This window comes from Acipenser ruthenus, unplaced genomic scaffold (assembly GCF_902713425.1).
Source record: "Acipenser ruthenus unplaced genomic scaffold, fAciRut3.2 maternal haplotype, whole genome shotgun sequence".
Taxonomy (NCBI): Eukaryota; Metazoa; Chordata; class Actinopteri; order Acipenseriformes; family Acipenseridae; genus Acipenser; species Acipenser ruthenus.
The window spans coordinates 23,023-48,111 of record NW_026708277.1 but is presented as its reverse complement, the minus strand read 5'-3'; the positions used below and the strand labels follow the sequence as shown (position 1 = coordinate 48,111).

General features: G+C 44.0%; 1 protein-coding gene and 1 long non-coding RNA gene across 3 annotated transcripts; one reads left to right on the top strand and one right to left on the bottom strand.

The window, feature by feature from the left end:
• Window positions 1-182: 182 nt before the first annotated feature.
• Window positions 183-19,126, top strand: gmpr2 (guanosine monophosphate reductase 2). 2 transcript variants are annotated; one of them, XM_059020575.1, is made up of 10 exons: window positions 183-314; window positions 4,380-4,489; window positions 7,134-7,253; window positions 9,298-9,381; window positions 10,115-10,288; window positions 10,735-10,816; window positions 13,689-13,795; window positions 13,974-14,016; window positions 17,275-17,434; window positions 18,787-19,126. In XM_059020575.1, exons 2-10 carry the CDS (start codon window positions 4,403-4,405, stop codon window positions 18,974-18,976), a joined length of 1,047 nt encoding a protein of 348 aa, XP_058876558.1. In that variant the 5' UTR covers window positions 183-314; window positions 4,380-4,402; the 3' UTR covers window positions 18,977-19,126. The 2 variants fall into 2 exon arrangements, with proteins under 2 accessions (XP_058876558.1, XP_058876559.1); XM_059020576.1 differs by lacking the exon at window positions 183-314 and adding an exon at window positions 336-593.
• A 2,434-nt stretch (window positions 19,127-21,560) lies between these two features.
• Window positions 21,561-22,138, bottom strand: LOC131730517 (uncharacterized). The gene is made up of 2 exons (XR_009324083.1): window positions 21,956-22,138; window positions 21,561-21,822 (listed from the first exon to the last, which is right to left on the bottom strand). It is a non-coding gene; the product is annotated as an uncharacterized LOC131730517 (long non-coding RNA).
• Between the last annotated feature and the right edge of the window lie 2,951 nt (window positions 22,139-25,089).

Genomic DNA, 25,089 nt, shown 5'->3' with positions numbered 1-25,089 from the left:
AGGTCACCTGTACACTACATTTCCCATAATCCGGTGCGCGTCAGGCTTTCCCCGCGGAGAGTTTCAATGACGAGCGAGCATTCTGGTCGTTGTAGTTCGCACACAGCTCCCTCTTCATTGGCTGCCACCAAAAAACGTCGGCTTAAGAACTACATTCCCTACAAGCCGAAAGCAAACGCGTTCCGCTCCCCTGCTCGTCACACCTCTTTTAGTGCGAACTATCGAGAAACCCACGGGAACGCGCTTCGTCCTAATTTTATTTCCGGACCTGTCAAAGCTCAGTCAAAACAACGGTTTAAAGATTTAGCAGCGAGGTAACGAAATAATACCGTGAGCTAGAAACGTTTCTCTGCTCTGTGTGCTGTGCATAGTGTCCGTGCCGATTGAGCTGTTTGCCTATAAATTATATGGATGCAAACAGTATTGTTTTAACGATATTTCGGAGATATAAGTCTACCGTGTACACGTCATTCTGATTTTTCCTCTGATCAGATTTATTAATTGCATTTTTTAACGTGCTTTCGTTCATATGACATTGTGCATCGCGAAAATTAAAAAAAAGTCCTCATGATGAAGCGACGTGACGTCAAAAGGTCATCATAATTAAGCAATGTTATTTAAAATGTCGTCAGTAATCGACGTAGCGACACCTCGCCTGCGTAGGGAAGCATTGTAAAGCACAGAGAGGTCTGGTAAAGCATGGGGAAGCATTGTAAAACACAGAGAGGTGTGGTAAAGCATAGGGAAGCATTGTAAAGCACAGAGAGGTGTGGTAAAGCATAGGGAAGCATTGTAAAGCACAGAGAGGTCTGGTAAAGCATAGGGGAGCATTGTAAAGCACAGAGAGGTCTGGTAAAGCATAGGGAAGCATTGTAAAGCACAGAGAGGTCTGGTAAAGCATAGGGAAGCATTGTAAAGCGCAGAGAGGTCTGGTAAACGCATAGGGAAGCATTGTAAAGCACAGAGAGGTCTGGTAAAGCATAGGGAAGCATTGTAAAGCACAGAGAGGTCTGGTAAAGCATAGGGAAGCATTGTAAAGCACAGAGAGGTCTGGTAAAGCATAGGGAAGCATTGTAAAGCACAGAGAGGTCTGGTAAAGCATAGGGAAGCATTGTAAAGCACAGAGAGGTGTGGTAAAGCACAGGGAAGCATTGTAAAGCACAGAGAGGTGTGGTAAAGCATAGGGAAGCATTGTAAAGCACAGAGAGGTCTGGTAAAGCACAGGGAAGCATTGTAAAGCACAGAGAGGTCTGGTAAAGCACAGGGAAGCATTGTAAAGCACAGAGAGGTCTGGTAAAGCACAGGGAAGCATTGTAAAGCACAGAGAGGTCTGGTAAAGCATAGGGAAGCATTGTAAAACACAGAGAGGTCTGGTAAAGCATAGGGAAGCATTGTAAAGCACAGAGAGGTCTGGTAAAGCATAGGGAAGCATTGTAAAGCACAGAGAGGTCTGGTAAAGCATAGGGATGCATTGTAAAGCACAGAGAGGTCTGGTAAAGCATAGGGAAGCATTGTAAAGCACAGAGAGGTCTGGTAAAGCATAGGGATGCATTGTAAAGCACAGAGAGGTCTGGTAAAGCATAGGGAAGCATTGTAAAGCACAGAGAGGTGTGGTAAAGCATAGGGAAGCATTGTAAAGCACAGAGAGGTCTGGGAAAGCATAGGGAAGCATTGTAAAGCACAGAGGTCTGGTAAAGCATAGGGAAGCATTGTAAAGCACAGAGAGTTCTGGTAAAGCATAGGGAAGCATTGTAAAGCACAGAGAGGTCTGGTAAAGCATGGGGAAGCATTGTAAAGCACAGAGGGGTCTGGTAAAGCATAGGGAAGCATTGTAAAGCACAGAGAGGTCTGGTAAAGCATAGGGAAGCATTGTAAAGCACAGAGAGGTGTGGTAAAGCATAGGGAAGCATTGTAAAGCACAGAGAGGTGTGGTAAAGCATAGGGAAGCATTGTAAAGCACAGAGAGGTGTGGTAAAGCATAGGGAAGCATTGTAAAGCACAGAGAGGTCTGGTAAAGCATGGGGAAGCATTGTAAAGCACAGAGAGGTCTGGTAAAGCATAGGGAAGCATTGTAAAGCACAGAGAGGTGTGGTAAAGCATAGGGAAGCATTGTAAAGCACAGAGAGGTGTGGTAAAGCATAGGGAAGCATTGTAAAGCACAGAGAGGTCTGGTAAAGCATGGGGAAGCATTGTAAAGCACAGAGAGGTCTGGTAAAGCATAGGGAAGCATTGTAAAGCACAGAGAGGTCTGGTAAAGCATAGGGAAGCATTGTAAAGCACAGAGAGGTCTGGCAAAGCATAGAGAAGCATTGTAAAGCACAGAGAGGTGTGGTAAAGCACAAGGAAGCATTGTAAAGCACAGAGAGGTCTGGTAAAGCATAGGGAAGCATTGTAAAGCACAGAGAGGCCTGGTAAAGCATAGGGAAGCATTGTAAAGCACAGAGAGGTCTGGTAAAGCACAGGGAAGCATTGTAAAGCACAGAGAGGTCTGGTAAAGCATAGGGAAGCATTGTAAAGCACAGAGAGGTGTGGTAAAGCATAGGGAAGCATTGTAAAGCACAGAGAGGTCTGGTAAAGCATAGGGAAGCATTGTAAAGCACAGAGAGGTGTGGTAAAGCATAGGGAAGCATTGTAAAGCACAGAGAGGGATGGTAAAGCATAGGGAAGCATTGTAAAGCACAGAGAGGTCTGGTAAAGCATAGGGAAGCATTGTAAAGCACAGAGAGGTCTGGTAAAGCATAGGGAAGCATTGTAAAGCACAGAGAGGTCTGGTAAAGCATAGGGAAGCATTGTAAAGCACAGAGAGGTGTGGTAAAGCATAGGGAAGCATTGTAAAGCACAGAGAGGTCTGGTAAAGCATGGGGAAGCATTGTAAAGCACAGAGGGGTCTGGTAAAGCATAGGGAAGCATTGTAAAGCACAGAGAGGTCTGGTAAAGCATAGGGAAGCATTGTAAAGCACAGAGAGGTCTGGTAAAGCATAGGGAAGCATTGTAAAGCACAGAGAGGTGTGGTAAAGCATAGGGAAGCATTGTAAAGCACAGAGAGGTGTGGTAAAGCATAGGGAAGCATTGTAAAGCACAGAGAGGTCTGGTAAAGCATAGGGAAGCATTGTAAAGCACAGAGAGGTGTGGTAAAGCATAGGGAAGCATTGTAAAGCACAGAGAGGTCTGGTAAAGCATAGGGAAGCATTGTAAAGCACAGAGAGGTCTGGTAAAGCATAGGGAAGCATTGTAAAGCACAGAGAGGTGTGGTAAAGCATAGGGAAGCATTGTAAAGCACAGAGAGGTCTGGTAAAGCATAGGGAAGCATTGTAAAGCACAGAGAGGTGTGGTAAAGCATAGGGAAGCATTGTAAAGCACAGAGAGGTCTGGTAAAGCATAGGGAAGCATTGTAAAGCACAGAGAGGTCTGGTAAAGCATAGGGAAGCATTGTAAAGCACAGAGAGGTGTGGTAAAGCATAGGGAAGCATTGTAAAGCACAGAGAGGTCTGGTAAAGCATGGGGAAGCATTGTAAAGCACAGAGAGGTCTGGTAAAGCATGGGGAAGCATTGTAAAGCACAGAGAGGTCTGGTAAAGCATAGGGAAGCATTGTAAAGCACAGAGAGGTCTGGCAAAGCATAGAGAAGCATTGTAAAGCACAGAGAGGTGTGGTAAAGCACAAGGAAGCATTGTAAAGCACAGAGAGGTCTGGTAAAGCATAGGGAAGCATTGTAAAGCACAGAGAGGTCTGGTAAAGCATAGGGAAGCATTGTAAAGCACAGAGAGGTCTGGTAAAGCACAGGGAAGCATTGTAAAGCACAGAGAGGTCTGGTAAAGCATAGGGAAGCATTGTAAAGCACAGAGAGGTGTGGTAAAGCATAGGGAAGCATTGTAAAGCACAGAGAGGTCTGGTAAAGCATAGGGAAGCATTGTAAAGCACAGAGAGGTCTGGTAAAGCATAGGGAAGCATTGTAAAGCACAGAGAGGTGTGGTAAAGCATAGGGAAGCATTGTAAAGCACAGAGAGGTCTGGTAAAGCATAGGGAAGCATTGTAAAGCACAGATAGGACTGGTAAAGCATAAGGAAGCATTGTAAAGCACAGAGAGGTGTGGTAAAGCATAGGGGAGCATTGTGAAGCACAGAGAGGTCTGGTAAAGCATGGGGAAGCATTGTAAAGCACAGAGAGGTGTGGTAAAGCATAGGGAAGCATTGTAAAGCACAGAGAGGTGTGGTAAAGCATAGGGAAGCATTGTAAAGCACAGAGAGGTGTGGTAAAGCATAGGGAAGCATTGTAAACTCCCCAGTCATTCTGTTTAATGGGTGGCTTTGCCATCGTGTTGAATATTGTATAAAGCATGAGATTGAAATACATGAAGAGTCTCTTTCTCTCTGTTTCCAGACTCTCTTGGCCCTCCGTGAAAGATGCCTCGCATTGAGAACGACATCAAGCTGGATTTCAAAGATGTGCTGCTTCGACCCAAAAGAAGTACACTGAAGTCACGCAGCGAGGTCAGCGACACGCCAATATCACCCTCCCTGCTGTCTGTGTTAGTGTGCTACCTTCTGAAAAGAGTTTAGTTTCATTAAAGCTACAGACAGACAGACAGACGGACAGACAGAGCCCCACAATCCTGTTCAGTTTGACGCTACAATATAATCCCTTCTTCTTGGGGTCTGTGTTAGTTTACTACATTCTGAAAAGAGTTTAGTTTCATTAAAGCTGCAGACAGACAGACAGACAGACAGAGCCCCACAATCCTGTTCAGTTTGACGCTACAATATAATCCCTTCTTCTTGGGGTCTGTGTTAGTTTACTGCATTCTGAAAAGAGTTTAGTTTCATTAAAGCTGCAGACAGACAGACAGACAGACAGACAGACAGACAGACAGACAGAGCCCCACAATCCTGTTCAGTTTGACGCTACAATATAATCCCTTCTTCTTGGGGTCTGTGTTAGTTTACTACATTCTGAAAAGAGTTTAGTTTCATTAAAGCTGCAGACAGACAGACAGACAGACAGAGCCCCACAATCCTGTTCAGTTTGACGCTACAATATAATCCCTTCTTCTTGGGTTTAGTTTTATCAACCCACAGGAGAAGAAACAGACTCTTCCAATATCTCTCTCACACTCTCTCTCTCTTTTTGGGTTTGACAATTAAGTTGACAGTTTGTTTTTTTTTTTTTCTTGTCCCGTGTGTAGAATCATATTTATTTATTTATTTATTTTTTTGACAGCTGAGAGTGACCCCCTTTTTACAAAGCCGAGTAAAAGCTGGAAACAAAACCGTTTTCATTTTTAAAATTAGCGCTTCTTTGTGACAGGATGTGCGAACCGCACAGTCAGCTTCATAAGAACCAGAATCAGAATTTGAGATTTGCCACGTGACCGCTCAGGAGGTTACAGGGACACATAAGCGACTCGATCGCTCAGGTGTGGAGCTGGCTTAACGCACCACAGGGTTGCAAAATACAAACCTTGACTCCAGTTCTAGTCACTTATTAGCTTTGATGAAGAAATATTGCTAATTATTACAAAGCTTGGCAAAGGTTTGATAAGAGAATGGATTTTAAAGATGGTCAGCGCTCCTTTAAAGGGAGGGGCCGGTGATCGTGTTAATAAAGCTAATAAGAGGTGAGAGAATGGATTTTAAAGATGGTCAGCGCTCCTTTAAAGGGAGGGGCCGGTGATCGTGTTAATAAAGCTAATAAGAGGTGAGAGAATGGATTTTAAAGATGGTCAGCGCTCCCTTTAAAGGGAGGGGCCGGTGATCATGTTAATAAAGCTAATAAGAGGCGAGAGAATGGATTTTAAAGATGGTCAGCGCTCCTTTAAAGGGAGGGGCCGGTGATCATGTTAATAAAGCTAATAAGAGGTGAGAGAATGGATTTTAAAGATGGTCAGCGCTCCTTTAAAGGGAGGGACCGGTGATCATGTTAATAAAGCTAATAAGAGGTAAGAGAATGGATTTTAAAGATGGTCAGCACTCCTTTAAAGGGAGGGTCCGGTGATCATGTTAATAAAGCTAATAAGAGGTGAGAGAATGGATTTTAAAGATGGTCAGCGCTCCTTTAAAGGGAGGGGCCGGTGATCATGTTAATAAAGCTAATAAGAAGTGAGAGAATGGATTTTAAAGATGGTCAGCGCTCCTTTTAAAGTGAGGGGCCAGTGATAATAATCTGTCCCTTCTGCTCTGCGCTGGACTCACCTGCCTCAGAACCACGTTACTGGACCCTCAGCTGATGCGCTATCCTTGCACTTTGTCATTGTAGATATAACTTGCTGTGCTCCTAACTGGCTGCATCCTAGTTCATATTGTATTCTAGCAGTATTGTGATTTAGCCTTTGCTGTAAACTCCACTGTGTTTAAATATGAAGCTTGCATTCATATTTAATTGAATCTATTCAGTCTTGAACAAAGAAGACTACGCGGTGATCTGATTCAAGCATTCAAAATCCTAAAAGGTATAGACAATGTCGCCCCAGGGGACCTGAAAAAAGAAACAAGGACCAGGGGTCACAAATTAGATAAAGGGGCATTCAGAACAGAAAATAGGAGGCACTTTTTTTACACAGAGAATCGTGAGGGTCTGGAACCAACTCCCCAGTAATGTTGTTGAAGCTGACACCCTGGGATCCTTCAAGAAGCTGCTTGATGAGATTCTGGGATCAATAAGCTACTAACAACCAAACAAGCAAGATGGGCTGAATGGGGCCTCCTCTCGTTTGTGAACTTTCTTATGTAACACTGGACTGCCCTGTAATGCCTGTGTGAGTCATCTGGGATAAAGGAGTCTGCCAGATAAGAACATAAGAAAGTTTACAAACGAGAGGAGGCCATTCAGCCCATCAAAAAAGTCCCCTGGGTCGACATTGTCTATACCTTTGAGGATTTTGAATGCTTGAATCAGATCGTCGTGTAGTCTTCTTTGTTCAAGACTGAACAGATTCAATTCTTTTAGCCTGTCTGCATACGACATGCCTTTTAAACCCGGGATAATTCTGGTTGCTCTTCTTTGCACTCTTTCTAGAGCAGCAATATCCTTTTTGTAACGAGGTGACCACAACTGAACACAATAAATAATAATACGAATAAACTTTGGTGTATTAAGAGGCTGTGATGCTCAGCTGTGACGCTTGTCTGTGTGTTTCAGGTGAACTTGACCCGCAGTTTCACGTTCCGGAACTCGAAGCGGTCCTACGAGGGCATCCCAGTGATCGCTGCCAACATGGACACCGTGGGAACCTTCGAGATGGCGCGGGCTCTGGGCAAGGTGCGGGCCACAGTCTGGGACTTGGGTTCTGTTTACGCCACCCGGAACCCACACCCTCTATATAGAATGAACTAGCTCAGCTTCATAGAGTCCAATGAAAGCTGCTGAATAATGTTCCCTTGTTAACATATTGAATTGCACCCCCTCTATATAGAATGAACTCCCTCAGCTTCATAGAGTCCAATGAAAGCTGCTGAATAATGTTCCCTTGTTAACATATTGAATTGCACCCCCTCTATATAGAATGAACTCCTTCAGCTTCATAGAGTCCAATGAAAGCTGCTGAATAATGTTCCCTTGTTAACATATTGAATTGCACACCCTCTATATAGAATGAACTCCCTCAGCTTCATAGAGTCCAATGAAAGCTGCTGAATAATGTTCCCTTGTTAACATATTGAATTGCACACCCTCTATATAGAATGAACTCCCTCAGCTTCAGAGAGTCCAATGAAAGCTGCTGAATAATGTTCCCTTGTTAACATATTGAATTGCACACCCTCTATATAGAATGAACTCCCTCAGCTTCATAGAGTCCAATGAAAGCTGCTGAATAATGTGCCCTTGTTAACATATTGAATTCCACCCCCTCTATATAGAATGAACTCCCTCAGCTTCATAGAGTCCAATGAAAGCTGCTGAATAATGTTCCCTTGTTAACATATTGAATTGCACACCCTCTATATAGAATGAACTCCCTCAGCTTCATAGAGTCCAATGAAAGCTGCTGAATAATGTTCCCTTGTTAACATATTGAATTCCACCCCCTCTATATAGAATGAACTCCCTCAGCTTCATAGAGTCCAATGAAAGCTGCTGAATAATGTTCCCTTGTTAACATATTGAATTGCACACCCTCTATATAGAATGAACTCCCTCAGCTTCATAGAGTCCAATGAAAGCTGCTGAATAATGTTCCCTTGTTAACATATTGAATTCCACACCCTCTATATAGAATGAACTCCCTCAGCTTCATAGAGTCCAATGAAAGCTGCTGAATAATGTTCCCTTGTTAACATATTGAATTGCACCCCCTCTATATAGAATGAACTCCCTCAGCTTCATAGAGTCCAATGAAAGCTGCTGAATAATGTTCCCTTGTTAACATATTGAATTGCACACCCTCTATATAGAATGAACTCCCTCAGCTTCATAGAGTCCAGTGAAAGCTGCTGAATAATGTTCCCTTGTTAACATATTGAATTGCACCCCCTCTATATAGAATGAACTCCCTCAGCTTCATAGAGTCCAATGAAAGCTGCTGAATAATGTTCCCTTGTTAACATATTGAATTGCACACCCTCTATATAGAATGAACTCCCTCAGCTTCATAGAGTCCAATGAAAGCTGCTGAATAATGTTCCCTTGTTAACATATTGAATTCCACACCCTCTATATAGAATGAACTCCCTCAGCTTCATAGAGTCCAATGAAAGCTGCTGAATAATGTTCCCTTGTTAACATATTGAATTGCACCCCCTCTATATAGAATGAACTCCCTCAGCTTCATAGAGTCCAATGAAAGCTGCTGAATAATGTTCCCTTGTTAACATATTGAATTGCACACCACTTTGTAGTTTTCCAGATTCTTAAACACCACTGGACTGCTATGATGGCTTTCTTGTCGCGATATCATTCTCTTTGATTTACACGATGTTAAATTAAAGATCTCAGTTACGTTCATACACACTTTTAGCCAGAGCTGCACAGACAGGTAAAAGCAGATTTTCCATCAGAACTCAATACTGAAGGAGCAAGAGGACCAGATCCCAAAACACTGACTGAAGCAAAACACCAACAAATAGAAAAGAGGACGAAATATATAATAATAATACTAATAATAATAATAATAATAATAATAATAATAATAGTACATTTGCAATAGAAAAATATTCTTTTCAATTTTTTGCCTCCAGGCTGTTGTCCCTCCTCTGTGTCCGTGTGTTTCATTGTATGTGGTTTGATTTCCTCTCTCTCTCTCTCTCTCTCTCTCTCTCTCTCTCTCTCTCTCTCTCTCTCTCTCTCTCTCTCCCTCCCTCCCCAGTTCTCTCTCTTCACCACGATTCACAAGCACTACAGCACTGAGGACTGGAAAGACTTTGCCAAGACTTCCCCCGAATTCCTTGAGGTGAGACACGCAGCTATCTGCACACAGGTGCTGAATCTCTCTCTCGTTATTAGCATTGTGGGTCCTAGCTGCAGTACCTCACTGTGCCTGTAGACAGTGTGGGGGCGCTGTTTTGATATACATGTATCCATAACTTAATAACTTCAAAGCAGTCAGCATTTCTGTTGAAGTATATTGCATGACACCCCTCCCTCTCTCTCTCTCTCTCTCTCTCTCTCCCTCTCCCTCCCACGCTCCACCTCCCTCTCTCCCTCTCTCTCTCCCCCCTCTCTCTCTCTCCCCCTCTCTCCCCCTCTCTCTCGCTCTCCCCCCCTCTCTCTCCCTCTCTCCCTCTCTCCCTCTCTCCCTCTCTCTCTCCATCTCTCCCTCTCTCTCGCTCTCTCTCCCTCTCTCTCTCTCGCTCTCTCCCCCCTCTCTCTCTCTCTCTCTCTCCCTCCCACGCTCCACCTCCCTCTCTCCCTCTCTCTCTCCATCTCTCTCTCTCGCTCTCTCCCCCCTCTCTCTCTCTCTCTCTCTCTCCCTCCCACGCTCCACCTCCCTCTCTCCCTCTCTCTCTCCATCTCTCCCTCTCTCTCGCTCTCCCTCTCTCTCTCGCTCTCTCTCTCCCCCTCTCTCTCCCTCTCTCTCCCTCTCTCTCGCTCTCTCTCCCTCTCTCTCTCTCGCTCTCTCCCTCTCCCTCGCTCTCTCTCGCTCTCTCTCTCTCTCTCTATCTCTCTGTCGCTCTCTCTCTCAGAATGTAGCAGCGAGCTCTGGGACGGGTCAGGGGGATTTCGAGCGCCTCTCTGAGATCCTTCGCGCGGTGCCTCAGGTCCAGTACATCTGCCTGGACGTTGCTAACGGTTACTCGGAGCACTTTGTCCAGTATGTGAAGGACGTCCGAGAGAGGTTCCCAGAACACACCATCATAGTGAGAGGAGAGAGTGTGTCTCAGTGTGTGTGTGTGTGTGTCAGTCTGTGTGTCTCAGTGTGTGTGTGTCTCTCAGTCTGTGTGTGTGTCTGTGTGTCTCAGTGTGTGTGTCTCTCAGTCTGTGTGTGTGTGTCTCAGTGTGTGTGTCTCAGTGTCTGTGTGTGTCTAAGTGTGTGTCTGTGCGTCTGTGTGTCTCAGTGTGTGTGTGTCTCAGTGTGTGTCTCAGTGTGTGTCTTAGTGTGTGTGTGTGTCTCAGTGTGTGTTTGTGTGTGTATGTGTCTCAGTGTGTGTCTCAGTGTGTGCGTGTGTGTATGTGTCTCAGTGTGTGTCTCAGTGTGTGTGTTTTATCATATGTACCCAGATATCTGGGTGTTTTTCAGAATATTTATCTAGAGTATTTAGATAACCTGTTCTCTCCCCCCCTCCCCTTCCCTCCTCTGTCCCAGGCTGGCAACGTTGTGACAGGGGAGATGGTAGAGGAGCTGCTCCTGTCTGGAGCTGACATCATTAAAGTGGGGATCGGACCAGGTAAGGAAATCAAAACAAATACATCTCTCTATACTGTAGAGAAATCTCTGTCATTCACAATACATGGGACAGAAACCTTATGTTTATTACGGTAGATACCCTGTGTTTATTACAGTACAGAGACCCTGTGTTTATTACAGTACAGAGATCCTGTGTTTATTACAGTAGAGACCCTGTGTTTATTACAGTACAGAGACCCTGTGTTTATTACAGTAGAGACCCTGTGTTTATTACAGTACAGAGACCCTGTGTTTATTACCGTACAGAGACCCTGTGTTTATTACAGTACAGAGATCATGTGTTTATTACAGTAGAGATCCTGTGTTTATTACTGTACAGAGATCCTGTGTTTATTACAGTACAAAGACCCTGTGTTTATTACAGTACAAAAACCCTGTGTTTATTACAGTACAGAGACCCTGTGTTTATTACGGTAGATACCCTGTGTTTATTACAGTACAGAGACCCTGTGTTTATTACAGTACAGAGACCCTGTGTTTATTACAGTAGAGACCCTGTGTTTATTACAGTACAGAGACCCTGTGTTTATTACAGTACAGAGACTGTGTGTTTATTACAGTACAGAGACCCTGTGTTTATTACAGTACAGAGACCCTGTGTTTATTACCGTACAGAGACCCTGTGTTTATTACAGTACAGAGATCATGTGTTTATTACAGTAGAGATCCTGTGTTTATTACAGTACAGAAACCCTGTGTTTATTACAGTACAGAAACCCTGTGTTTATTACAGTACAGAGACCCTGTGTTTATTACAGTAGAGACCCTGTGTTTATTACAGTACAGAGACCCTGTGTTTATTACAGTAGAGACCCTGTGTTTATTACAGTACAGAGACCCTGTGTTTATTACAGTAGAGACCCTGTGTTTATTACAGTAGAGAGACCCTGTGTTTATTACAGTACAGAGACCCTGTGTTTATTACAGTACAGAAACCCTGTGTTTATTACAGTACAGAAACCCTGTGTTTATTACAGTACAGAGACCCTGTGTTTATTACAGTAGAGACCCTGTGTTTATTACAGTACAGAGATCCAGTGTTTATTACAGTACAGAAACCCTGTGTTTATTACAGTACAGAAACCCTGTGTTTATTACAGTAGAGACCCTGTGTTTATTACAGTAGAGAGACCCTGTGTTTATTACAGTACAGAGACCCTGTGTTTATTACAGTACAGAGATCATGTGTTTATTACAGTAGAGATCCTGTGTTTATTACAGTACAGAGATCCTGTGTTTATTACAGTAGAGACCCTGTGTTTATTACAGTACAGAGACCCTGTGTTTATTACCGTACAGAGACCCTGTGTTTATTACAGTACAGAGACCCTGTGTTTATTACAGTAGAGACCCTGTGTTTATTACAGTAGAGACCCTGTGTTTATTACAGTAGAGACCCTGTGTTTATTACAGTACAGAGACCCTGTGTTTATTACAGTAGAGACCCTGTGTTTATTACAGTAGAGACCCTGTGTTTATTACAGTACAGAGACCCTGTGTTTATTACAGTAGAGACCCTGTGTTTATTACAGTAGAGACCCTGTGTTTATTACAGTACAGAGACCCTGTGTTTATTACAGTACAGAGACCCTGTGTTTATTACAGTACAGAGACCCTGTGTTTATTACAGTACAGAAACCCTGTGTTTATTACAGTACAGAAACCCTGTGTTTATTACAGTACAGAGACCCTGTGTTTATTACAGTAGAGACCCTGTGTTTATTACAGTAGAGACCCTGTGTTTATTACAGTACAGAGATCCTGTGTTTATTACAGTAGAGACCCTGTGTTTATTACAGTACAGAGACCCTGTGTTTATTACAGTAGAGACCCTGTGTTTATTACAGTAGAGAGACCCTGTGTTTATTACAGTACAGAGACCCTGTGTTTATTACAGTACAGAAACCCTGTGTTTATTACAGTACAGAAACCCTGTGTTTATTACAGTACAGAGACCCTGTGTTTATTACAGTAGAGACCCTGTGTTTATTACAGTACAGAGACCCTATGTTTATTACCGTACAGAGACCCTGTGTTTATTACAGTACAGAGATCATGTGTTTATTACAGTAGAGATCCTGTGTTTATTACAGTACAGAGATCCTGTGTTTATTACAGTACAGAGACCCTGTGTTTATTACAGTACAAAAACCCTGTGTTTATTACAGTACAGAGACCCTGTGTTTATTACAGTACAGAAACCCTGTGTTTATTACAGTAAAGATCCTGTGTTTATTACAGTACAGAGACCCTGTGTTTATTACCGTACAGAGACCCTGTGTTTATTACAGTACAGAGATCATGTGTTTATTACAGTAGAGATCCTGTGTTTATTACAGTACAGAAACCCTGTGTTTATTACAGTACAGAAACCCTGTGTTTATTACAGTACAGAGACCCTGTGTTTATTACAGTAGAGACCCTGTGTTTATTACAGTACAGAGACCCTGTGTTTATTACAGTAGAGACCCTGTGTTTATTACCGTACAGAGACCCTGTGTTTATTACAGTACAGAGATCATGTGTTTATTACAGTAGAGATCCTGTGTTTATTACAGTACAGAGATCCTGTGTTTATTACAGTACAGAGACCCTGTGTTTATTACAGTACAAAAACCCTGTGTTTATTACAGTACAGAGACCCTGTGTTTATTACAGTACAGAGACCCTGTGTTTATTACAGTAAAGATCCTGTGTTTATTACAGTACAGAAACCCTGTGTTTATTACAGTAAAGATCCTGTGTTTATTACAGTACAGAAACCCTGTGTTTATTACAGTAAAGATCCTGTGTTTATTACAGTACAGGGACTCTGCGTTACTCATACACTGACTGCCCCCCCCTCCCCCCAGGTTCGGTGTGCACAACGCGTCGGAAGACGGGGGTGGGGTACCCCCAGCTCAGCGCGGTCATCGAGTGCGCAGACGCAGCACACGGCCTCAATGGACACATCATCTCTGTGAGCTTCTGTGTGTGTCAGTGTGTGACTGTCTGTGTGTGTGTGTCTCTGTTTGTCTGTCTGTCTCTGTGTGTGTCTGTCTGACTAGCTAAAATGTTAACATTGCATCCCTTTTCTCTCTCTTTCGCTCTCTCTCCCTCCCCCTCCCCCCCCCCCCCCCCCCCTCTCCCTCTCTCAGGATGGAGGCTGTACCTGCCCAGGCGATGTATCCAAAGCTTTCGGTGAGAAAAATAAATCCTTTCTGAAGTTCACGTGAACACACTGAACCGCCTCTATCCTGTGAGGGGATGGAATGGGTTACCAGGATTAACAAGGGATAGCAAGGATTAGCAAGGGATAACAAGGATTAACAAAGGGTAGTAAGGATTAACAAGGGTTAGCAAGGATTAACAAAGGATAGTAAGGATTAACAAGGGTTAGCAAGGATTAACAAAGGATAGTAAGGATTAACAAGGGTTAGCAAGGATTAACAAAGGGTAGTAAGGATTAGCAAGGGTTAGCAAGGATTAGCAAGGGCTACCAAGGGTTAGCAAGGATTAACAAGGGTTAGCAAGGATTAACAAGGATTAACAAAGGATAGCAAGGATTAACAAGGGATAGCAAGGATTAACAAGGGATAGCAAGGATTAACAAGGGATAGCAAGGATTAACAAGGATAGCAAGGATTAACAAGGATAGCAAGGATTAACAGGGTAGTACGGATTAACAAAGGGTAGTAAGGATTAACAAAGGATAGCAAGGATTAACAAAGGATAGCAAGGATTAACAGGGTAGTACGGATTAACAAAGGGTAGTAAGGATTAACAAAGGATAGCAAGGATTAACAAAGGATAGCAAGGATTAACAAGGGATAGCAAGGATTAACAAAGGATAGCAAGGATTAACAAGGGTTAGCAAGGATTAACAAAGGATAGTAAGGATTAACAAGGGTTAGCAAGGATTAACAAAGGATAGTAAGGATTAACAAGGGTTAGCAAGGATTAACAAAGGGTAGTAAGGATTAGCAAGGGTTAGCAAGGATTAGCAAGGGCTACCAAGGGATAGCAAGGATTAACAAGGGCTACCAAGGGTTAGCAAGGATTAGCAAGGGCTACCAAGGGTTAGCAAGGATTAACAATGGGTAGTAAGGGATAACAATGGGTAGTAAGGGATAGCAAGGATTAACAAGGGTTAGCAAGGATTAGCAAGGATTAACAAAGGATAGCAAGGATTAACAAGGGATAGCAAGGATTAACAAGGGATAGCAAGGATTAACAAGGATAGCAAGGATTAACAAAGGATAGCAAGGATTAACAGGGTAGTACGGATTAACAAAGGGTAGTAAGGATTAACAAAGGATAGCAAGGATTAACAAAGGATAGCAAGGATTAACAGGGTAGTACGGATTAACAAAGGGTAGTAAGGATTAACAAGGGTTAGCACGGATTAACAAGGATAGCAAGGATTAACAAAGGATAGCAAGGATTAACAAAGGATAGCAAGGATTAACAAGGGATAGCAAGGATTAACAATGGGTAGTAAGGGATAGCAAGGATTAACAAAGGGTAGTAAGGATTAACAAAGGATAGCAAGGATTAACAAAGGATAGCAAGGATTAACAAAGGATAGCAAGGATTAACAAGGGATAGCAAGGATTAACAATGGGTAGTAAGGGATAGCAAGGATTAACAAGGGTTAACAAAGGATAGTAAGGATTAACAAGGGTTAGCAAGGATTAACAAAGGATAGCAAGGATTAACAGGGTAGTACGGATTAACAAAGGGTAGTAAGGATTAACAAGGGTTAGCACGGATTAACAAGGATAGCAAGGATTAACAAAGGATAGCAAGGATTAACAGGGTAGTACGGATTAACAAAAGGTTTGATTAACAAAGGATAGCAAGGATTAACAAGGGATAGCAAGGATTAACAATGGGTAGTAAGGGATAGCAAGGATTAACAAAGGATAGCAAGGATTAACAATGGGTAGTAAGGGATAGCAAGGATTAGCAAGGATTAACAAAGGATAGCAAGGATTAACAAGGGATAGCAAGGATTAACAAAGGATAGCAAGGATTAACAAAGGATAGCAAGGATTAACAAAGGGTAGTAAGGATTAACAAGGGATAGTAAGGATTAACAAGGGTTAGCAAGGATTAACAAAGGATAGCAAGGATTAACAAAGGGTAGTAAGGATTAACAAGGGTTAGCAAGGATTAACAAAGGATAGCAAGGATTAACAAAGGGTAGTAAGGATTAACAAGGGTTAGCACGGATTAACAAAGGATAGCAAGGATTAACAAAGGATAGCAAGGATTAACAAAGGATAGCAAGGATTAACAAAGGGTAGTAAGGATTAACAAGGGATAGCAAGGATTAACAAAGGATAGTAAGGATTAACAAGGGTTAGCAAGGATTAACAAAGGATAGCAAGGATTAACAAAGGGTAGTAAGGATTAACAAAGGGTAGTAAGGATTAACAAGGGTTAGCAAGGATTAACAAAGGGTAGTAAGGATTAACAAAGGGTAGTAAGGATTAACAAGGGTTAGCAAGGATTAACAAAGGGTAGTAAGGATTAACAAGGGTTAGCACGGATTAACAAAGGATAGCAAGGATTAACAAGGGATAGCAAGGATTAACAAGGGATAGCAAGGATTAACAAAGGGTAGTAAGGATTAACAAGGGTTAGCAAGGATTAGCAAGGATAGCAAGGATTAACAAAGGATAGCAAGGATTAACAAGGATTAGCAAGGATTAACAAAGGATTAGCAAGGATTAACAATGGGTAGCACGGATTAACAAAGGATAGCAAGGATTAACAAGGGTTAGCACGGATTAACAAGGATAGCAAGGATTAGCAAGGGCTACCAAGGGATAGCAAGGATTAACAAGGGTTAGCAAGGATTAGCAAGGATTGACAAGGATTAGCAAGGATTAACAAAGGGTAGTAAGGATTAATAAAGGATAGCAGGGATTAACAAAGGGTTAGCAAGGATTAACAAGGATTAGCAAGGATTAACAAAGGGTAGTAAGGGTTAATAAAGGATAGCAAGGATTAACAAAGGATAGCGAGGAATAGCAAAGGATAGCAAGGATTAGCAAGGGCTACCAAGGGATAGCAAGGATTAACAAGGGTTAGCAAGGATTAATAAAGGATAGCAAGGATTAACAAAGGATTAGCAAGGATTAACAAAGGGTAGAAAGGATTAATAAAGGATAGCAGGGATTAACAAAGGGTTAGCAAGGATTAACAAGGATTAGCAAGGATTGACAAAGGGTAGTAAGGGTTAATAAAGGATAGCAAGGATTAACAAAGGATAGCGAGGAATAGCAAAGGATAGCGAGGAATAGCAAGCCCTATTGTTGAATCTCTAGGATCCTTTGAGACCCGACTAATGAGCTCAGTCAGCTGCTAGGAACCAGACGAGCTCTGATGGGCTGAACAGCCTCCTCCGATCATTCATTCTCTCGTGTCTCTTGTGTTCGGTCCCCCCCCCAGGCGCAGGGGCTGATTTCGTGATGCTGGGGGGCATGCTGGCGGGGCACTCGGAGAGCGGGGGCGACTTGATTGAGAAGGGGGGGCAGCAGTACAAGCTGTTCTATGGGATGAGCTCCGAGACAGCGATGAAGAGACACGCGGGTGGAGTCGCGGACTACAGGTGAGAGAACACCACACGCTAACAACACGCCCACACCACACGCTAACAACACGCCCACACCACACGCTAACAACACACCCACACCACACGCTAACAACACGCCCACACCACACGCTAACAACACACCCACACCACACGCTAACAACACACCCACACCACACGCTAACAACACACCCACACCACACGCTAACAACACACCCACACCCCACTCTAACAACACACCCACACCCCACGCTTACAACACACCCACACCACACGCTAACAACACACCCACACCACACGCTAACAACACACCCACACCACACGCTAACAACACACCCACACCACACTCTAACAACACACCCACACCCCACGCTAACAACACACCCACACCACACGCTAACAACACACCCACACCACACGCTAACAACACACCCACACCACACTCTAACAACACGCCCACACCACACGCTAACAACACACCCACACCACACGCTAACAACACACCCACACCCCACTCTAACAACACACCCACACCCCACTCTAACAACACACCCACACCACACGCTAACAACACACCCACACCACACGCTAACAACACACCCACACCACACTCTAACAACACACCCACACCACACGCTAACAACACACCCACACCCCACGCTTACAACACACCCACACCACACGCTAACAACACACCCACACCACACTCTAACAACACACCCACACCCCACGCTTACAACACCCCTGCTATCTGTGTATCTGTCTGTGTGTCTGTCTGTCTAGATGTTAAATTTCAATGCAGAACCATCTCCTGTCTGTGTGTCTGTCTGTGTGTCTGTCTATCTGTTTAGATGTTGTATTTCAGTGCAGTACCGTCTCCTGTCTGTCTGTCTGTCTGTGTGTCTGTCTGTGTGTCTGTCTGTGTGTATGTATGTTTTAGATGTTGTATTTCAGTGCAGTACAGTCTTCTGTCTGTCTGTCTATCTGTTTAGATGTTGTATTTCAGTGCAGTACACTCTCCTGTCTGTCTGTCTATCTGTTTTGATGTTGTATTTCAGTGCAGTACACTCTCCTGTCTGTCTGTCTATCTGTTTAGATGTTGTATTTCAGTGCAGTACACTCTCCTGTCTGTCTGTCTATCTGTTTAGATGTTGTATTTCAGTGCAGTACACTCTCCTGTCTGTCTGTCTATCTGTTTAGATGTTGTATTTCAGTGCAGTACACTCTCCTGTCTGTCTGTCTATCTGTTTAGATGTTGTATTTCAGTGCAGTACACTCTCCTGTCTGTCTGTCTGTGTGTCTGTCTGTGTGTCTGTATGTTTTAGATGTTGTATTTCAGTGCAGTACAGTCTCCTGTCTGTCTGTTTCAGGGCCTCTGAAGGTAAGACAGTGGAAGTCCCCTTCAAGGGCGATGTGGAGCATACCATCAGGGACATCCTGGGAGGGGTGCGCTCCACCTGCACCTACGTGGGAGCTTCCAAACTGAAAGAGCTGAGCCGGAGGACCACCTTCATACGAGTCACTGAGCAACTCAACACAGTGTTCGGAGCCAGCAACTAGACCCCCCCCCCCCCCCCCCACCTTCATACGAGTCACTGAGCAACTCAACACAGTGTTCGGAGCCAGCAACTAGACCCCCCCCCCCCCCCCCCCCCACCTTCATACGAGTCACTGAGCAACTCAACACAGTGTTCGGAGCCAGCAACTAGACCCCCCACCACCGACCCCCCCCCCCCCACCTTCATACGAGTCACTGAGCAACTCAACACAGTGTTCGGAGCCAGCAACTAGACCCCCCCCCGCCCCCCAGCTTCATACGAGTCACTGAGCAACTCAACACAGTGTTCGGAGCCAGCAACTAGACCCCCCACCGACCCCCCCCCCCCCCCCCCAGCTTCATACGAGTCACTGAGCAACTCAACACAGTGTTCGGAGCCAGCAACTAGACCCCCCCCCCCACCAACCCCCCCCCCCCCAGCTTCATACGAGTCACTGAGCAACTCAACACAGTGTTCGGAGCCAGCAACTAAACCCCCCCCCCACCGACCCCCCCCCCCCCACCTTCATACGAGTCACTGAGCAACTCAACACAGTGTTCGGAGCCAGCAACTAGACCCCCCACCCCACCAACCCCCCCCCAGCTTCATACGAGTCACTGAGCAACTCAACACAGTGTTCGGAGCCAGCAACTAGACCCCCCCCCCCCACCGACCCCCCCCCCCCAGCTTCATACGAGTCACTGAGCAACTCAACACAGTGTTCGGAGCCAGCAACTAGACCCCCCCCCACCACCGACCCCCCCCCCCCCACCTTCATACGAGTCACTGAGCAACTCAACACAGTGTTCGGAGCCAGCAACTAGACCCCCCACCGACCCCCCCCCCCCCCCCCCCACCTTCATACGAGTCACTGAGCAACTCAACACAGTGTTCGGAGCCAGCAACTAGACCCCCCCCCCCCACCAACCCCCCCCCAGCTTCATACGAGTCACTGAGCAACTCAACACAGTGTTCGGAGCCAGCAACTAGACCCCCCCCCCCACCAACCCCCCCCCAGCTTCATACGAGTCACTGAGCAACTCAACACAGTGTTCGGAGCCAGCAACTAGACCCCCCCCGACCTCCCCCCCCCCCCCAGCTTCATACGAGTCACTGAGCAACTCAACACAGTGTTCGGAGCCAGCAACTAGACCCCCCCCACCAACCCCCCCCCCCCCCCCCCAGCTTCATACGAGTCACTGAGCAACTCAACACAGTGTTCAGAGCCAGCAACTAGACCCCCCACCGACCCCCCCCCCCCCCCCCCCCCCCCCCAGCTTCATACGAGTCACTGAGCAACTCAACACAGTGTTCGGAGTAAGCAACTAGACCCCCCACCACCCCCCCCCCCCCCCCCCCCCCCCAGCTTCGTACGAGTCAACGAGCAACTCGACACAGTGTTCGGAGTGAGCAACTAGACCCCCCCCCCCCCACCAACCCCCGCCCGACCCCCCCCCCCCCCCAGCTTCATACGAGTCACTGAGCACCTCAACACAGTGTTCGGAGCCAGCAACTAGACGACCCCCCCCCCCCGCCCCCCCCCCCCCCAGCTTCATACGAGTCACTGAGCACCTCAACACAGTGTTCGGAGCCAGCAACTAGACGACCCCCCCCCCCCCACCAACCCCCCCCCCAGCTTCATACGAGTCACTGAGCAACTCAACACAGTGTTGTGTTGGGTGTTCGGGGTTTGTGAAGAATTCAGAGTTTATATGCAAGTGTAGACTTTCATTTAGATTTTTGATTTGTTTTCGATAGAGAACGTAACGCTGTCTCATCATTTGGGTCGCATTTTTTTTTTCGCCTTAAAAAAATTCTTTTTATCAAACTAAATAAAAACACAAATACGTTTAAAAAAAAAAAAAAATAAAACAACAACAGCAGCCACGTGAAATCTCCCCATCTCGTCCGGGACAGAACCACCTTCTCCCGTCTTTCCGAGCTTTACATTGTAAAGAAATGTCGCAGCTCTATGCCATGTCGGTTCAATCATTCACCAGGAAGCAAAACTAAACCCCAGCCAGGGTCCTGAATGCAGCGGAGCAGACAGCGAGACGATCATCATGTTACACTATGGATATTATTATTATTATTATTTATTTCTTAGCAGACGCCCTTATCCAGGGCGACTTACAATCATAAGCAAATACATTTCAAGTGTTACAATACAAGTAATACAATAAGAGCAAGAAATACAATAACTTTTGTTCAAGCAAAGTACAAGTGTGACAAACCACAATTCAATAATACAGCAGATAATAGTGATAGTTACATCAGGATATGATTAAATAGTGATAGTTACATCAGGATGTGATTAAATACAAAGTACTACAGGTTAAACACTTGGCAGATTACATTTCATGGGATACATTTCATGGAAATGGTGAAACCTGAAAAAAAAACGTATTATTTTAAAAAAATAGCTATAGTGATGGAGTGCTGTCTGTAGGTCACGCTTGCCCGAATGGATTGAGACGGGATGGTATTGGTCAGCCTGTCTGCCCGTCTGCCCGTCTGTCTGTCTGTTACACAGCTAGAGAACCGCTTGTCCAATTGGGATGAAACTTGGTACGGACGTTCTTGAACAGCAGCGATTGAGAATATTATCTTCTCTTTTTTTTTTAATCTATTATTATTATTTAATTATTTAGAAGACGTCTTTTTATCCAAAGCGACTGACGGAAAATTAAACACAATATAAAAGTATATAAATGCGAAGCAAAGACAGATCATACAATACGCACACAGTCTAATCTCGGGCTCGTCGCAGTTCTTCTATTTGTAAGCCGCGCATGTCGCTGTTTGTGAAGCATGCTGGGAGTTGTAGTTTTTTTGGTTTGTATGACTGACTCATTCTCTCATTCTCACCTCTAAAGAACTACAGCTCCCATCAACCCTCCCTGGTACTGCCAGCGCCGAAGCATGCTGGGAGATGTCGTTTTTTTTAAACAGACTTTCTTCAATATAAACTATAGCAAAGCAACATTCACTGCCGTTGCACCTCTGTAAAGAACTACAGCTCCCATCAACCCTCCCTGGTACTGCCAGCGCCGAGGCATGCTGGGAGATGTGTTTTTTTTTAAACAGACTTTCTTCACTATAAACTATAGCAAAGCAACATTCACTGCCGTTGCACCTCTGTAAAGAACTACAGCTCCCATCAACCCTCCCTGGTACTACCAACGCCGAGGCATGCTGGGAGATGTGGTTTTTTTTAAACAGACTTTCTTCACTATAAACTATAGCAAAGCAACATTCACTGCCGTTGCACCTCTGTAAAGAACTACAGCTCCCATCAGCCCTCCCTGGTACTGCCAGCGCCGAGGCATGCTGGGAGATGTGTTTTTTTTTAAACAGACTTTCTTCACTATAAACTGTAGCAAAGCAAGATTCACTGCCGTTGCACCTCTGTAAAGAACTACAGCCCCCATCAGCCCTCCCTGGTACTGCCAGCGCCGAGGCATGCTGGGAGATGTGGTTTTTTTAAACAGACTTTCTGCAATATAAACTATAGCAAAGCAACATTCACTGCCGTTGCACCTCTGTAAAGAACTACAGCTCCCATCAACCCTCCCTGGTACTGCCAGCGCCGAGGCATGCTGGGAGATGTCGTTTTTTTTAAACAGACTTTCTTCAATATAAACTATAGCAAAGCAACATTCACTGCCGTTGCACCTCTGTAAAGAACTACAGCTCCCATCAACCCTCCCTGGTACTGCCAGCGCCGAGGCATGCTGGGAGATGTCGTTTTTTTTAAACAGACTTTCTTCAATATAAACTATAGCAAAGCAACATTCACTGCCGTTGCACCTCTGTAAAGAACTACAGCTCCCATCAACCCTCCCTGGGCATGCTGGGAGATGTAGTTTTTGCAGTGATCCTTTCTGCTTTTTTCGATTTACTAGCAAACTTAAGACCAAATTATAGATGGACCAAAATTTTGTATTTTAATTCCGCAGCGACCAAAGTTGATAATGATATCCAGTAGGATTATTAGACTGTGCGAGAGCAAGCCAGGAAATCACTGACCAAACGATAAAGGGCATATTGACTAGAGGCATTCCTAGCATTTTATTAATGATTCATTGCTTTCTGACAAAGATTGCAGAGAAACTAAACTCTTTTCAGAATGTAGTAAACTAACACAGACCCCAAGAAGAAGGGATTATATTGTAGCGTCAAACTGAACAGGATTGTGGGGTCTCGTCTGTCTGTCTGTCTGTCTGCAGCTTTAATGAAACTAAACTCTTTTCAGAATGTAGTAAACTAACACAGACCCCAAGAAGAAGGGATTATATTGTAGCGTCAAACTGAACAGGATTGTGGGGCTCTGTCTGTCTGTCTGTCTGTCTGTCTGCAGCTTTAATGAAACTAAACTCTTTTCAGAATGTAGTAAACTAACACAGACCCCAAGAAGAAGGGATTATATTGTAGCGTCAAACTGAACAGGATTGTGGGGCTCTGTCTGTCTGTCTGTCTGTCTGTCTGTCTGCAGCTTTAATGAAACTCAACACAGTAAACTAACACAGACACCAAGAAGGAATGATTTATTTCCAGTGTCAAATGCAAGCTGATTCAGGTTTGATATATAGCATAGTCCTGCTGAAAATTTGCATTGTAACTGTATTATTGACATATATATATATATATAATTAAAACTAACTGTTAATGTGGTTTTTTTAAGATCATGTTTTTTGTTTTTCTTTTAAAATTCGGTTTTATTTTTGGTTGGTTTTTAATTTGTAATAACGCTTGCTGGTGCAATTTGTAAAGAATATTACAAAGGATATCAAATATCAGACGTGATTATTGTTGGTCTAATATTTTTTTGACAACATGCTCCCCCCTTCAAACGGGAGAAATGCACGTTGTTTAAGAAGCTCTTCAAAACTTCATATAAAGCTTTAAATTTACATTGTTTTGTGTGTGTAACGCTCTGAAAAATAAATATGCTTGCAGTGCTACAAAAAAACCTGTTCTGTTTTATTTTTCTTCCCTTCAATATTTTATCATTAAAAATGTTTATTTTACGATTCCTGAATTAGAAGAATGAAAAAAAGCTAAGATTGCTGGTTTACAATTGGGATGTCGATGGAAGTTGAAAGGTCGCGGCGTCACGTGACGACTCAAGAACCAGGAAGCAAAAACAAGGACAGTCAGTTAGTCAGACAAAAAACGATTTCCAAAACGAAAGAACACAGCACTCAGAATGATTGCCAAAACCAGAAAGCGATCTAGAGGGGGTTGTCTTTAAATGAAATTGGCAGTTTTACATAATTATAATTTTTTTTAAATGTTGCTTCTGTGTAAACGAGTGAGGGGAATAAACATCTCGGCCCCAAAACCTTTTATAATGTTATAATTGAGGCATCATTAAAAACCAAAACTACCTGAACATAATTTAGATATTTTATTTAACATCGCTTAATCGAAAGAAACTGCAAAATGATATCGCAAAAAAAAAAAGTCTAGCTGTTGTTTTGTTTTCAGTTTTTTTAACCTCTCTAGTCTCGACGCAACTGATAATTCAGCAAATAAAATACCTTCAGATGCTTCTCTGAACCTCGATGTAAAATCACAAACCGCAGCCTAGAATTGAGGCATTACTTGTGGTTTTTTTTCGTCCCCACAGCGATGATAAAGCAAATCCATTTTCGGTGTTTTGAGTTTCATAGCCGGTGTGAAATTTCACTGCTTCGATTACAGGAACGCGTCTGAACTGGACTGTCCTCAAAACAGGACGCTGGGAATAGATCTGTGCTCGGAAAACAGCAATTTTCATAACAATTATGAACTAATTTGCTGATTTTGCCGTTTTGTTCTACAAACATTGGGCGAAAGAGAAATTAACTAACTAATTAGAATATGGAATATCTTTGGTACAGTCTGGAGCTAGTGAAACTATCCCAAACGCTGGTCTGCTTGACTCAGTTTAGTTTCACTCACGCTGATGAAGGCACTAGAGCCCAAACGCTGGTCTGCTTGACTCAGTTTAGTTTCAATCACACTGATGAAGGCACTAGAGCCCAAACGCTGGTCTGCTTGACTCAGTTTAGTTTCAATCACACTGATGGAGGCACTAGAGCCCAAACGCTGGTCTGCTTGACTCAGTTTAGTTTCAATCACACTGATGGA